This window comes from Eurytemora carolleeae, unplaced genomic scaffold (assembly GCF_000591075.1).
Source record: "Eurytemora carolleeae unplaced genomic scaffold, Eaff_2.0 scaffold470, whole genome shotgun sequence".
Taxonomy (NCBI): domain Eukaryota; kingdom Metazoa; phylum Arthropoda; class Copepoda; order Calanoida; family Temoridae; genus Eurytemora; species Eurytemora carolleeae.
Window position 1 is genome coordinate 227,449 of NW_019402183.1, and position 16,513 is coordinate 243,961.

The 16,513-nt window shown below is 33.8% G+C and overlaps 1 protein-coding gene across 1 annotated transcript; it reads right to left on the bottom strand.

Moving 5' to 3' along the window:
- On the bottom strand, nucleotides 1-15,679 carry LOC111718192 (exocyst complex component 3-like). Its single transcript, XM_023493719.1, is given in 26 exon segments — nucleotides 1-49; nucleotides 839-920; nucleotides 2,057-2,137; nucleotides 2,139-2,176; nucleotides 2,736-2,808; nucleotides 3,165-3,238; nucleotides 4,036-4,081; nucleotides 4,548-4,627; nucleotides 4,842-4,871; nucleotides 5,189-5,293; nucleotides 6,275-6,329; nucleotides 6,590-6,625; nucleotides 7,261-7,274; nucleotides 7,346-7,489; nucleotides 8,375-8,446; nucleotides 8,814-8,930; nucleotides 9,045-9,115; nucleotides 10,500-10,556; nucleotides 11,706-11,845; nucleotides 12,508-12,640; nucleotides 13,025-13,118; nucleotides 13,738-13,809; nucleotides 14,221-14,302; nucleotides 14,825-14,934; nucleotides 15,207-15,258; nucleotides 15,606-15,679. Coding segments are annotated over 26 exon segments (1,944 nt in total). The 5' UTR covers nucleotides 15,647-15,679; the 3' UTR covers nucleotides 1-4.
- Between the last annotated feature and the right edge of the window lie 834 nt (nucleotides 15,680-16,513).

Consider the following 16,513-nt stretch of genomic DNA (forward strand, 5'->3'; position numbering starts at 1 on the left):
ATTTTTACGTTGAGAATGGATTAAGAGTAACACTAGAAGACACCATCACCTGAAAAAGAAAATATTTAAAGGGACTGTTTTAAAATTTCAAGGGATCCTCCAGTTCAATCCAGCAACGGTACCCTTTAAACCTTTTTCTGATCAATCATGCATACACAATTACATCGTTTTTCTATCTTGACTGGTGTTTAATTCTGATAATTCCTCCCTTCCTTCTGAAGCAGAAATGCCCAAGTCACTTATGTCGAAAACACACAATATTGAAATCAATTATATTTTGAAAAGAACATAGATATTAAATTCAGTTTGATCAGAAAAAGCTTTAAAGGGCAGCGTTGAGGATTGGACGGATATGCCACTTTAAAAAAGGAGAGTCAGTAGTCAGTAGTCACATAAAACTACGTTTACAGTCCCTTTAAGGAACAGAGGTCATATTTGCGAAACAGAGAAAGCATTTTGAAATTTCAAAATTGAGTTTATACGATGTTGAATCTAATTAACAGCGGCAAGTAGTTGAGTTAGGTATTGTTAGTTGAACTACTCTGGAGGACTCTCAGCAACACGAGGAATAATTGAATTCTAATATTAGGAAAGATTCATTCCGAAACATATTGAACTCATATTTTCGAAAAAACATGTCAAATGATTTGGAATGATATATTTTTTATTCTGAAAAAATTCTTGGTAAAAAAGTGTCTCCTGTGCAGTGTGCATGAATTATCTGCTTGAGTTGCACAGTACTGAATATACTAGATACTGTACACTGTACACTAGAGTGCACGTGAAAAGTGTACAGCGAGATAAACACAATATTTTTGTTGTCCTTATGTCGTGTTACCTGGGATAAAATAGATTTAGCATGAAGAGGTTTATTACTCCCAGTTTCAGCTACAAACTCTCCTGCTAGTGTCTTGGCATCACTAGATAGAAAGATAGATAGATAGATGATAAGCAGATAGATATCTATGGATATATATGAAGTAAATGCCCTACTCCAATAAATTCTGTTAGCTCAGTACCAATCCAGGTATAACCTTGTGAATCCTCAAGTATCTATCATACAGATACACCTCAATCTCAAACTCAAGGTTCCTCAGTAATACTTTAGTCAATATCAATCCGGATACGACTCTCTGTATTCTTAGGTACCTGTCTTACAAGATACAACTCAATTTCGAACGCCAGGTTCCTCAATAATACTTTATTCGATATCAATACAGATACAACTCTATCTGTATTCTTTTATGTGTATCATACAGATACACCTCAATCTTAAACTCTAGGTTCTTTTTACTAATACTTTAGTCAATATCAATCCAGATATGACTCTCTCTGTATTCTTAGGTATCCTACAAGATACAACTCAATTTTGAACGCCAGGTTCCTCAATAATACTTTATTCAATATCGATACAGATACAACTCTATCTGTATTCTTTTATGTGTATCATACAGATACACCTCAATCTTAAACTCTAGGTTCTTTTTACTAATACTTTAGTCAATATCAATCCAGATATGACTCTCTCTGTATTCTTAGGTATCCTACAAGATACAACTCAATTTAATTTCTAGTCTACATTTATCTTTCAAGATGTGACTCAGGTCCCTCTCGTTCGCTAAACAAGGAACAATTACTCTAACACCATAATTAAGGAGAGTTTTATTCCAACTAACGTATACTTTGAGCTCTATGGTACAGGTTAGAATAATGAATGTAATATTACAAGTTTTACGTAGTTATTTACAAGCGTGGTTAGGTTAAAGGTAATATATCTAGGTGTGTTCAGGTTTATAAATATGGGGTTTGCTATAATAATTATTACATACTAGCTTAAGGGCCTGGCGTTTCCCATGGAAAATATTTTTTCAAATGTTGAAAAAAAAATTTCGATTTTTTTTAGCCTATATCACGGCCACCCATAATTGTCCACAAATAATTTCAGCCCATTCAGTCCAGCCATTTGGCCGGCTATAGGCAACATATATTTATATATACGAATGTCTTGTTTTATTATATAGATACATAAAAAGATGAAAAATAGATAGATGTATACCTCCTGTTAAGATCACCCCTAAGTAGGAGAAGACAAAACAACTGTTCATGTGACACATCAGGATACCTAGATAGANGTTCCCAACTCTAGTGTTATCATCTCATCATCTGATGATAGAACCTAAAACAAAATTAACTTTAAATAATTTTACTTAAATTAGAAATTTTCCGGAAAATTAATTTCCAGAACTAAAGATTTCCTTGAAAACAAAGCTGGAATTTTATTAGGTTGGAAAGGTGTTTGAGCTGGGCCTTGGCCGCAGTTGTTGGTTGCGGTTGGAGACGGTACGTAGAACCGCCCAGCACAATCTCCAAGGTCGACTACTATGGCTGCCAGCGACCTCTGGGACAGCCCTATTGACGTGGCCATCCATCTCGGACTCAAGTCCTTCAAAACCCTGGAACGCCCATCCCAGAAAACCATCGAACGCCTCTCTTTGAAAACTCTAGAGCGCCCCTCCTGGTAAACCTAAGAACGCTCTTTCTAGAAAACACTGGAACGCTCCTTCTTGAAAACCCTGGAACGACTCTCCTAGAAAACCCATGAACGACTCTCAAAGAAAACCCATGGACGCCCCGCCCCCCCCAGAAAACCTTCGATCGCCCCTCCTAGAAAACCTAGGAACACCCTTTCTAGAAAACCCAGAAACGCTCTTTCTAGAAAACCCAAGAACGCCTACCTCTGCAAGAGTGGCCAAGGTATCAAACGGAGAATCATATTCCGCCATTCCTCCGGCAACGTCGAGAAAAAATCTAGAAATAAAGTTGATTGGAAATGTTCTGAATATTGAAAAATTCAGATCATACAAACGCATTTATCATTCTAGAATTTAAGAAGTCAACCTACTCAACTTAGAACTTTAAAACCAAGCTTAGAACTTTTCCGTTGTTCGACTGAGTTCAAATTGGTAAAGGGGTTCATAAGTTAAGATCAGACATACAAAGAATCAGACAGACATACAAAGAATTAGACAGACAGAGATTACTGCTTAATATCTTGATCGCTAAATGATGATGAAAAGCAAAAAATTACAATGTGGATCACCCTGGAGTTAAAAAAATCCTAAATTTTAAAAATTTGTTAGAACCAAATTAAGTAAAAATATTACGCTTTGCAGTTCATCGCTTCGTGTTTAATCTTGACAGCAGCTGTTTTCCTTTCCTGGTCGTTAGTGAAGGAGATCTGAACGAAGCGACATTCGTTTATTTCGTTCGTTCTTTGTTAATTCGTTCATGAGGTAGTTTCCTGTTTAATTGTTCGTTAAATTGTTTGTTAAACTACCATTTTGATCGTTAATTATCCCTTAGTTTGTTTTTTAGTTTACGTTCTTTTGTTTGTTAAAGGGACTGTAAGCGTTATTTCAAGTGACCCTCCAGTCTCCATGCAAAGATGGCAATGCACGATTTACCACAGTACCATTGAAAGGTTTTATGAATTAGATATGTTTTTGTCAACTTAAACTGTTTAATTTGATTTACGGTTATTTGCAAACGTGACTTGTGCATTTCTTGCTTGTAAGGCACAACGGAGAATTTCACATAATAAATACACACTTTTCGAGTCAGAAATTTTTTTTTTGATCAGTTTTGATCAGATTAAGATTTCAAGGGTATCATTATAAATCGGCCATTGCCATTTTTGCATGGAGGGTTACGCTTACAGTCGTTGATGTATCTTATTTATTACTGATGTTCTTCGTGTTTATTCATTTCTTTTCAATTTTTTTGGTCTAATTAGATCCCTCGATTTGAAAGTTTCTTCGTATTTTTCAATAATCATCATATGAGATTGTTATTTTGTTATCTTTTATCTTAAATTGCTTTTTTTAAACTAATTTGCCAATGGTTTGTTCTGGTGATTGTTCCCTAGCTTAGTTATAAGTTATCCTTTGTTTTTTAATTCATTTTTTTCTTTAAAGTTAATTTTTTTTAAATTTCAATCTTCTTTTGAACTAGAAATAAGTAAAAAATGTCGCTTTCCTTTCGTCGAAGTACATTGTTCTGCAGCATGGAGGTTATATATTTTCTAGTACAATCAATCAATCAATCAATCAATCAAAAAATCAATAAAATGTCAGTTAATCAACCAAAATATTAATCAAACATCAACACTTTGAGAAGAGGCATTGCATTAAACTGATCATAAAATTGATTAATTGATTAACATAGACTAAAATCGATTTTTCTTTTCAATTCATTTTTAACTAGCTCAAGGGCCCGGCGTTGCCCGTGGAAAAAATATTTATCTTTAATCTTTATCTTATGCAAACCTACGGATTAACTTAATTCCTCTTAAATATCCCTGGTGATCATACCCTGCAGGGATTACTCTAATTGAGGGATCAAGGTTTTATCCTCAAATTTAAAATAACCCAGATTAAATATCGAGATCAAGTGTTCAAGATCTACGATTCACAAAATTTCCACCCTCTGGAAATATCACTGATCGAATGATCAAATGGCCCCGACTGACTGATTGATTGATTAAATCCCTGGCTACTCTGTTCTGAGCCTCGGTTATCACAAGTTCGAAATTTTTTGGTTTTAAGAATTGATAATCCTCGAAATAGTCCTGAAATTTATTTCATTTTCAATCAAATATTCGGAAATGTAAGAAAACTCGAGTTATGATTTTAAATACTCCAATGAACATGAAACACGGCTATTGTGCAGTGTATACAGACCCATTTCACTCAATAAGTTGATTGGTAGCTTTTACTGCTTCTCACTGCATATTCCATTAAATTATTTAAAATTATTTTACAATAATCAAATGAAATGATTTCCTTAAGCGTAGCACAAATGGTCTCTATCGCCTGAAAAGGCATGTGTTTAATCATAATTTAGGAATTTGTGTCAAACTTGCACCATTTTATGTACAAAAGTGAATACAAGTACTGTACAGTGATATGTGTATAGGTATATAGATCTCAGAAATTGAAAGTATGAGTAAAGGGCAGAAAAAATCTGGCTTCTGCTTTGAAACTTTCTATCTACATCATTCATATTTTCCCCCCCCGAAAAATTATATTTTGTATGCCTTTTTAAAAACCATTTTTAGTCCTTTTTGCAACCAATATTTCAGTTCGGGCAAACGAGGATTATTCTTAAAAACAATCCGCCATTGACTTACCTGAGACCCAGTTTGCCACTTTGACGTCAGCAGCTCCGAGAAATAAGCTTCTATATCTAGGAAGGCCTCGTCCAGCAGATAACATACACTATCCTCACGTATCAACTAAATGACAACAACACTAATAATGATAATAAAAATAACAGTAATAATAATTTTGCGTGGGACCTCATATGACCCCAGGGAAGGTTTATGGATGCTCAGAAGCACAAGTTGTATCAAAAGCTTTTGATTTTTGTAAAATTTTAAAAATGCGCAAAAAATATTTGAAAATCCGGTAACATCTTTTTGTTAGTGTTTATTACTATAAAAAGAGAAGATGCTCACAGGTAGAGGAGGTAGAGGATGGGCGCAGAGTGCCCTAAAAGTTTAGTTTGTAAATATTTATCTTACTAGTAAACATAAACTTAAACTCTTTAGAACACTAACAACTTGTCCTAGCATCAATTAATCGAGTTAAACCACTTGTCAGTCCAATTTAATCACAATTTTATAGAGACTTCAGAATTTAACAATTTAACCGGAGCTAACAAGATGTATCAAAGCTGAAAACTTTGGAGCTGTGGATCTTAAGATCAATGCTTAATCTCTTCTTATTATTAATCTCAAGATTAATTTAATCTTAAGTTTGTATCCAGAAAAGTGTATAAATTCAACCAATCAGAGAGGCGTATCAGAATCTGGAAATTTTGAATTTTGCGCGCTATTGATACGAGAACTCTCATTGGTCAGAATCTGGTAGAGATGTCCCAAAAGAGGGAAAAGGAGTGGATTATGCAGATAAAGCGATCGATATTGGAATTCTTAAGTTTTCAGTTTAGGTCAGGTTAGCTCTCTCGATATTCTGAGATGGATATCTGGAGAAGGAATTTAATTGTCATGATTTGAGAACTATGTACATTATATTCTATTCACTTTTGGGTTCAAGACAGCACCTGAGCTCATTCTTTCTCATACTTTCTGTGGGGTTAAACTATTTACCTGAACAACCAAACAACGACATGGGAATGCATGCAAATTAAAAATTCTACTTATGTCGCGAAGGATCTGTACACATTTTAAAGAGGCTAATCCCGAATGTTCTACCTGGAATGTTCTGAGGAGAAGTTCAAACTTAGCTGCTGCCTGATTATCATGATGACTCCATTGTCACCAACCTGTAGATTTTCATCAACTTGGGGGTGCCATTTCCAGAAATCTGTAAATGCTCGTGAATGCCATCATCTGGTTTACCAATTAAAACTGTTATAATATGAATGAAAAAACTTTGGATACGAATGTTTCTTTTGACCATAGCCAAGAAAGCTGAAATGAATGATGACATAAAATTGGTGTGAATGATTTGAGATAGATTACAATGATATGAGGGTAAATATGGTGAATTTGTACTCTTGAGCTGACCCTTCCAAATTCATCATTCCTATCAATTCTCCAGCCCTGATCAATAACAACATTAACATCCAAAATTGGTATTACATCATTTGCATTCCTCTTGTGCAGGGTGTCCCAATAAACATGGGGATTCAGTGACGAATTCGATATCGTCTTTTTAAATAATTCTTTGATTTAGTATAGTGATACATACTGAGAAAGCTGTAATCTGTAAGAGTTTTGTCTACTATGTTCACATTTTTTGTTTATTTTTTGACTGCATACGGTTGTATTTAGTAAAACAAGAAAATTGTAGTAAACAAACAGAATAAACTTGTCCGTCTTCACGGTTCACAGTCACGGAGACATTATAGACAGTCTTTTAACCTTTTCACAAAATAAACTCTAGCAGACATAATAATATTATGGCTTTTGAAATTAGGTATTACAATGTTAATTCATAGCAAAGACGATATCGAATCCATGTTTTCTGGCACACCCTGTATCATACCCCTCTAAGTCCAATATTAGGTTTTCCTTATCACTTGTGCACTGCTCACGTTTAATCCTTCCCCAGCCTCATACCTACCCTTCAATCCCATTTCAGATTATCATTCATACTCTTTAGCTGAGCTCCCATGAGCATTTAAAGATTTTTAGTTTCTACAATATGACACGCCTGAGCCCGAGAAAAAAATCACTCATTGGGTGATACCTTATAAAGTTAGAACAGTTAAATCATTTATAAATTTGGAATTCCCATTTTTTCCCAGCGTTTATTAAAACTTTTTGTTGAATCAATGTGCCCTTCATTATTTCAAGTTCATGAGTACATAAATATTCCTTGTACAGATTTCCAAAGTGTGTAACTTGTTCTATACCCAACAGTAGAACCTTGTGAACTAGCTGAGGACTGATAGTAGCAGATACCTAGATCATTTTTATAATAATCTAAACAGGTAAACATAATGAAATGGCAAGGTACCTAGCTGAGGGCTGATAATAGCAGATACCTAGATCATATTTATGATAATCTAAACAGGAAAACATAATGAAATGGCAAGGTACCTAGCTGAGGGCTGATAGTAGCAGATACCTAGATCATATTTATAATAATCTAAACAGGAAATGAAATGGCAGGATACCTAGAATTTTTATTATTTAACAAATGAATCCAATGCATAATCTGTAGAAAAAAAGACACCCATCGTCAAGGTTAAAATGCAAGGAAAGTTATTTCAGAGGTGTGCGCATCTTTTGTACTGCAGTGTACTGTCTCTGGGCGGAAATGTAAACATAAGACGGATGTCACAGCCTGACATGAATTATCAAAATTTAATGCTGTTAACTTCTTCGGATACTAAACGAACACAGATGCATCTATTCTTGTTTACATATTCCGCCCAGAGAGAACTGGTTTCAATACAAACGCAGAGTATACTTAACTGCAATTGATTTTCCTTGCATTATAACCTTGCCCATTGTAAACCATAATAAGCTTAACAAAAGTGTATACCATAGTGACAAAAAAACCAGAAGTGGTTAAGATGTTTTTTCCCCCTGGGGGTTTAATACATTTTAAAGGTAAGGAAGATGAAATCAGTTCAGTTACTAAAGTCCACCTAAAAAGTTATAAAATTGCTTATTTCTTTGTTCTCCACTGTGATCAGATCTCTAAACAAATACAAGCAAAACACACCAAGGAGATTGTGATCAGCTAAAAGCATTTACACAATGCCAGCTTACTATTTGATTGATTTAAGAACTAGTCCTACATAACAAGATAACTTACAAGTCTGCTCCATTGTCACCAACCTGTAGATTTTCATCAACCATTTGATAGATAGTTACAGGACTTGCAGTAGTAAAATATCCGTCCATATCCTCCTAAAGAATAGTAAGTTCCAATATGTCTTCCATATTTTTATAAAAAAAAATGTTCTGCCATTTGAGCGTATGATGCAAATTAATACAAACTTTGAGGCGAAATAAAAAACTTTTAAAATTACAGAGAAATGTGAATTGTCCTTTTTTACATCAATAATTAACCTTCCCACTTAAACAATGAACATCAAAAATAGACCTCACAAATTACTTATAAAACTGATTTTGAGAAACTTTTAATCAAGAAAATTACCAATATTTCAGTTAGAAAACAAGAAGTTTTGTAATTTTGTCTCTCAGATAAATTTACTTAGCAGTAAGCGTAATTTATACAGAACCATTTCAACGAACAACCCCTATACAATCTCACCTCTGGATTTCTATCTGAGGTCCAATCCTCTTTCTCCAGTCCTATTGCGTTCCTCATCCAGGAAGAGTAATTTGTTCTCATCTGTTCCATATAGGAGTTCATTAGTTTCTCCACTACCTAAATATAATACATAGATGTAGCATGAGATAAGAAATAAATGAAGAATATGGGAAGTTGAGGATTGATGTCTTTTAAAATATCTAAGCTAGAGAAAGGAAAGATGATAAATACCTCCTCGTTCAGGAGTGGAGGTATCAGGTTCTTATTCATTCCAAGGGAGCTAGATCCCATCAACTCAGGGCCTAAGATAAACACAGAGGTCATGAAACAGGATAGAGGTCTAAGGATTAACATCAGAAGCAGTCAGGGTTAGAGGGCCAAGGACAGAGGTATGTGGATGAATATCAGCAGAAACGAAGTCTACCAAAGATAGAAAGGGATAGGTCAAAGATTAAAAGTCAAAAGCGTATGTTAGGGAAAGGCCACCATTCCGGTCAAGGTTTAGATCAAGTTAGTAATTCTGATCAAGGTCATGGTTTATGGCTAGATCAAGGTCAAGGTTTATATATAGATCAAGTTCAAGGTTTATGGATCAAGGTCAAGGTTTAAGTCCAGATCAAGGTCAAGGTTCATGTATAGATCAAGGTCAAGGTTTATGTCTAGTTCAAGTTCAAGGTTTATGTCTAGATCAAGTTCAAGGTTTATGATTCAAGGTCAAGGTTTATGTCAAGATCAAGTTCAAGGTTTATGTCTAGTTCAAGGTCAAGGTTAATGTCTAGATCATGGTCAAGGTTTGAATCTAGATCAAGGTCAAGGTTTATGTCTAAATCAAAGTCAAGGTTTATGTCTAGATTATGGTCTAGGTTTATGTCCAGATCAAGGTCAAGGTTTAAATCTAGATCAAGGTCAAGGTTTAAATCTAAATCAAGGTCAAGGTTTATGTCAAAAATCAAGGTCAAGGTTTATGTCTAAATCAAGGTCAAGGTTTATGTCTAGATCAAGGTCAAGGTTTATTTCTAGATCAAGGTCAAGGTTTATGTCTAGTTCAAGGTCAAGGTTTATGTCTAGATCATGGTCAAGGTTTAAATCTAGATCAAGGTCAAGGTTTATGTCTAAATCAAGGTTAAGGTTTATGTCTAGAACATGGTCTAGTTTTATGTCCAGATCAAGGTCAAGGTTTAAATCTAGATCAAGGTCAAGGTTTAAATCTAAATCGAGGTCAAGGTTTATGTATAAATCAAGGTCAAGGTTTATGTCTAGATCATGGTCTAGGTTTATGTCTAGATCAAGGTCAAGGTTTATGTCTAGATCAAGGTCTAGGTTTATGTCTAGATCAAGGTCAAGGTTTAAATCTAGATCAAGGTCAAGGTTTAAATCTAGATCAAGGTCAAGGTTTATGCCTAGATCAAGGTCAAGGTTTATGTATAGATCCAAGTCAAGGTTTATGTCTAGATCAAATTTAAGGTTTATGTCTAAATCAAGGTCAAGGTTTATTTCTAGATCAAGGTCAAGATTTATTTTAAGATCAAGGTCAAGGGTTATGTCTAGATCAAGGTCAAGGTTTATTTCTAGATCAAGGTCAAGGTTTATGTCTAGATGAAGGTCAAGGTTTATGTATAGATGAAGGTCAGGGTTTATGTCTAGATCAAGGGATCAAGGTCAATGATAAAGTATAAGTTAGTTTACCTGGATAGGTTTGTTCCACCCACTGTAGAAGGGAAACATACTCTTGTCCTTCTAAACCTAAAATATTTTGATGAGAAAAGTGAAAAGTAAATAAAGAACTAAAGAACTTGCAATTCTCATCATTGAATTCAATCTTTTGGGAAGAAACGATGAATTTTAGGAAAAAGCTTCCCTCTAATTTTTCTCCACAAAATTAAAATACTTCGTTATAGCCTAATTTGTTATGCCCATGCAAGGTAAAAGTTAAAACATAGAATTTAAATTTAGATTTCAGATTGAAATATTTAATGGCAAACATTGCCAAAGTCNCTGGAATATATTTTAATTGGTGGATAATAATAATTGTATACAGACGATCTTCAACCTCAGTATGATACAAGGATACAGTGTACTGTGATATATTGTATTAATAGATAAACACCTACCCTCTGCTATTATTGTATGAAGACGATCTGCAACCTCAGTATAATACAAGGATTTATTGTATTAGATAAACACCTACCCTCTGCTATTATTTTATACAGACAATCTTCAACCTCAGTATGATACAAGGATATAGTGTACTGTGATATATTGTATTAATAGATAAACACCTACCCTCTGCTATTATTGTATGAAGACGATCTGCAACCTCGGTATGATACAAGGATTTATTGTATTAGATAAACACCTACCCTCTGCTATTATTGTATGAAGAAGATCTGCAACCTCAGTATAATACAAGGATTTATTGTATTAGATAAACACCTACCCTCTGCTATTATTGTATACAGACGATCTGCAACCTCAGTATGATACAAGGATACAGTGTACTGGAATATATTGTATTATAAAACACCTACCCTCTGCTATTATTGTATGAAGACGATCTGCAACCTCAGTATGATACAAGGATACAGTGTACTGGAATATATTGTATTATAAAACACCTACCCTCTGCTATTATTGTATGAAGACGATCTGCAACCTCAGTATGATACAAGGATACAGTGTACTGGAATATATTGTATTATAAAACACCTACCCTCTGCTATTATTGTATGAAGACGATCTGCAACCTCAGTATGATACAAGGATACAGTGTACTGGAATATATTGTATTATAAAACACCTACCCTCTGCTATTATTGTATGAAGACGATCTGCAACCTCAGTATGATACAAGGATACAGTGTACTGGAATATATTGTATTATAAAACACCTACCCTCTGCTATTATTGTATGAAGACGATCTGCAACCTCAGTATGATACAAGGATACAGTGTACTGGAATATATTGTATTTTGGCGGAAAACATGCCACCAAGTGATGTTTCGCAATCCGTAAATCCTCGAGCATTATCATTCTAAACAATATTTTCTAAGAAATATCATATTTTTCAATAAAGTAGGTCTTTTACTAGTGTCCTAAACGATTTTTTAAAAATAAACAGATTTAAACTATGCTTTTATCTATGTTGGAAAAAAACCTCAGCTGCACATCATCAAAAAATGGAAGAGATCTACATTATTAACACTAAAAAATGGAAAAGATCTACACTATTAACACTAAAAAATGGAAGAGATCTACATTATTAACACTAAAAAATGGAAGAAATCTACATTATTAACACTAAAAAATGGAATAAATCTACATTTTTAACACTAAAAAATTGTTTTAATGTCTCTTTCAAAGTTCAAAACAACTTATATCTTTTAATAAATTGAAGCACCCTGCAAAAGTAATGTTGAGCATTTTGGTTTTAATCCCTGGAATTCCAAGATAGCTGCCTACCCTAGAGTTCCAAGATGAATGCCTACCTTGGAATTTCAAGATGGATGCCTACTCTGGAATTCCAAGATGGATGTCTACCCTGGAATTCCAAGATGGATGCCTACCTTGGAATTCCAAGATGGAAGTCTACCCTAGAATTCCAAGATGGATGCCTACCCTGGAATTCCAAGATGAATGTCTACCCTGGAATTCCAAGATGGATTCCTACCCTAGAATTCCAAGATGGATGCCTACCTGATAACTTCAAGATGGCGGACCAGCCACATCTTGTTCTCCTCCCTTATGTCCAGCTGATTGGCCTCGATTTTCTGGTTTATGCTTTCACGAAGCCGGGCCATACATCGATCTCGGAGCTTCTTGGGTCGACCTGGAAGTATTTGTCACAGAAAAAATATCTCTCCATGATTGTTTGTGAATCTCTGAAGATATGACGCTAAGGTTTGGGTAATTTAAAATTGTTCCAACTGAAATATCTCTAAAACTGTTTAAACTTTTATGTTATAAATTTCAGGATTAAGCATTAATTAAATTTTTCTACGATATCCCGAGGTGGTTATACCTTCCAGGGTTAAGTTAAATTTAGGGAGTAAGCATTAATCCTTATATCAAAGTGTCCAAATTGAATATCAAGATCAAGCATTTAAGATTTAAAATACTCGACAGTCGAAAGTTTTTTCGAGAGATATATTCAGTTTATGATTAAAAGAAAAAAAATAACGCCACTATTTTTTGGTTCTTTTGTACTGTTTACCTGGAGGCAAAAAACCGGTTTGCTTCTGTCTAAGTAAACAATCTTCATCAGCCTTCTCCTCTCGTTCAATTATTCTGAGTGCTGTTACTAGTTCCTAATTCATAAATACATTACATTTTTATTAGAGGCATATATGTATACTTTACTCTTGTAGGTCTGTCTCTGTTTGTATCCAAAAAACATCAAACCGGCTTAACCGATCCAGTCCAAATTATTTGAAGGACCTCACATGACCCCAGAGAGGGTTTATGAATAAAAAATGTTGCCTTAAAAAATTTAGATTTTTCAAAATCCACAAAAAAAATTGTTATTTAATTTGATGATTTTAAAAGAGAAATGCCGCAACAATAAAAAGATAACAGTGAAGCCTATAATATTCAAATTATTAAATCATTAGGAGACCATAAGTCAATGAAATAGGGGTATTTATTTTGTTGAAAAATAAAAAGTTAAATATTAAAATAAGGGATAAATCCTGCCATTGTTTCAGTCCAATTTATTTGGAATCTTTTGAAAATTATATTTTGGTAATTCATTAACATATTCCCATGATTTATACTAATACCTTTATATTGGCATATTTGCTAACTTAAATTACTTTATTCCTTAGATTTATATTTTTAATAATTTCTATACAATCTCTAAACACACAGTAAGTAAATTACTTCAATTAATTTCGATTACTTTATTCCTTAGATTTATATTTTTAATACATTGTATANCCTATGTAATTCGAAGAGTAAATCATCCCTTGAGTTCTCTAGGTCCACCAGGGACTGGTGAGCCTAAAAAGTAAAAATATTTAAAAAATAAATAAACAATATTTCAAGTGAACCTTCATCAAGCTTTTATTTGATCAATAATGAGTGAGATATTCATGTTTAAAAATTGAAAGATTATTTTTCTTAATTGCGGGTTCAACAAAAAGAGTGAATAGCAGATTTCTGTTACAGAAACAATGGAGGAAATTGTCGGAATTAAATACTTTCTAAGTTAGAGAGAAAACCGTCGATATCATTCACATTTTTTATCAATTTTTACTATTTCTATCTGTCGTTCAATCTTTCATTATAATATGAAAAATTTAGTTTTTCAACGTTTCTCTAAAAAACTGTTGAAGCCTAGAAATAGTTGAAAAAAAATTTAAATATAAAAAGGAAAGAAATTCTTTTCATGAAAATATCTACCCTTGATACCTGTAATAATCTTCCCTCTACAATACTCTGCTCTGTTCGTGCAACAGTCTCTGGTACAGTAAATATATGCTTCAAATTCTCTCTAAAAAAAAACATTTTTTGAACGGTCAAATTTTATCCTCTATCAGCCAACCCATGAAGGTCAATGTTATATTTTATGATTTTATGAGAAACTTTAAATCCAAAATTTCAGAATCCCTATGACTTCTTCTTACTAATGACTTATGCCCCTAAAGATCCAGCCTCTAGAGGCCATATCAACATAACATTTATTGTCAATTTTGCAAGAATTATAATTCTTTTATAATATAATTTTGCAATTACATTTGTACTTTTTGGCCTAGAATTGATCAATGTTTTATTTTGTAAATAAATTCTAAACTTCTTGCCTCCGTCCTCTTATTTTTTTGATCATATTTCGTAAAAAGGTTGCAATTGATATAAAACACGTCTTTTCATGATACTTCCTTCTTAAAATTTATTTTTTATCCCAAAACAAACTTTAACTTTTCGCAAGAGACTGAATAACTTCGAAAGAGAAGCTTGATAACATATTTTTAATTAAGAAGACGGGTGGTGGTATTTTTTTAAGCATGCCCCCCACCTTGCTGTAGCTAGCTGACTGTGTCTAAGGTTCTCCTCCCTAACCTCTCCAAGAGCTTGATGAAGATCAGGAACTATCTCCAGAGCAGACTCCATCTCTACCATACACTCCTACATATTAAAGGGATTGTTTACATATTTGAAAATCATACTGAAGTACCATTAATGGGACTGTTGTTGTATTTTTAATCTTAAAATATACTTTTTCTAGTTTGAAAAGTGTTCTCAAAATTTCTCAAAATTTCTGCACCAAAACTGGAAAACTCACTCTTTAAGAGAAAACACAATTGAAAAATGGATATCTCATTCATATTTGATCTAAAGCTTTAAAGGGGGCTGTTGTGAATTGGATTAACCCCTGTAAAAAAACTTTATTGGCTGACCTTGATATCCTTAATATCTATCAGAGCCTTCTCAAGTTGGTTTAAACCCGTCCTACATCATCCAATATTAATCAACACTTTTTATATTCTTATTAAAATGTTGTTTAAAATGTGACTTTTTTAAATCGAAAATTATTATAAAACTTTTTGAAGACTGTGAAAATTACAAAACATGTTTGTGGTTTCATATCTGAAATTTTCCAACCAACGACCGCGAATTTGCTAGAAAGCAACGGGTGGATTTTTACGAATAAGGAAAAGCAAGAAATGTGCCAAGATTTTCAGCCTGTCTCAATAAAAAGGTTTAATTCATACATTGGAACTTTCAAATGAGAAAAAAGTCAAAATTTTGATTTAAAAAAATTTAATTTTGAATTTTTAAATTTTTTAGATGTGTCCCTGACACCATCCAGCTGGCTCTGCATTGCTGTCTTCAACATTGCCTCCACACTTGCCTGAAAATATGCTTAAAGGGAGTGTTCGCCCAAAAGGAGAGACGGCGTGAAAAAAAAATAATTTAAGAAAAACAATAGTTTAATTTTGATCCCACGGTTGAAGAAACATCTAAAAGAAATCGAATAATTTTGGTACATCTTATACTCTCGTTTCTTTGAGAGCATTCCCTTAACTAGAGAGTTTTTCCTGGTTTTTACTCAATGTTATGCTGAATTTTTTTACATACAATTCATTTCCAAAAATCATTTTTTTCGAGCGAGGATCTTAAAGGAAAAATTCCTAGAATGCATATTTTATCAATTCTTAATAAAGTTCCGATTTTTTTTTTTTTGGGGGGGGGTAATTACACAGTACGGGGGAAAACTACACAGAACGTGGATAAATTACACAGGATAGGCGGAAATTCAACAAGACATGGGGAAATTACACAAGACATGGGGATATTACACAGGACAGGGAGGAATTACACAGGACAGGGGAAATTATACACGACAGGGGAAATTACACTAGACAGAGGGAGTTACACAGGACATGGGAAATTACACGAGACAAGGGGGAATTACACAGGACATGGGAAATTATACAGGACAGGGGAAATTATAGAGAACGGGGGAAACTACACAAGACAGGGGGAAACTACACAGAATAGGGGAAGTTACACAAGACAGGGGAAAATTACACATGACAGGGGTAAATTACAAAGGATAGAAGAAAATAACACAGAACAGAAGGAAACTACACAGAAAAAGGGGTTAATTTTATAGGACAAGGGGAATCTACAAGAACAAGGGGAAATTATACAGTAAGAGACGCCATATATTTAGGTACACTTTTACCCCTTGAAGCAATAT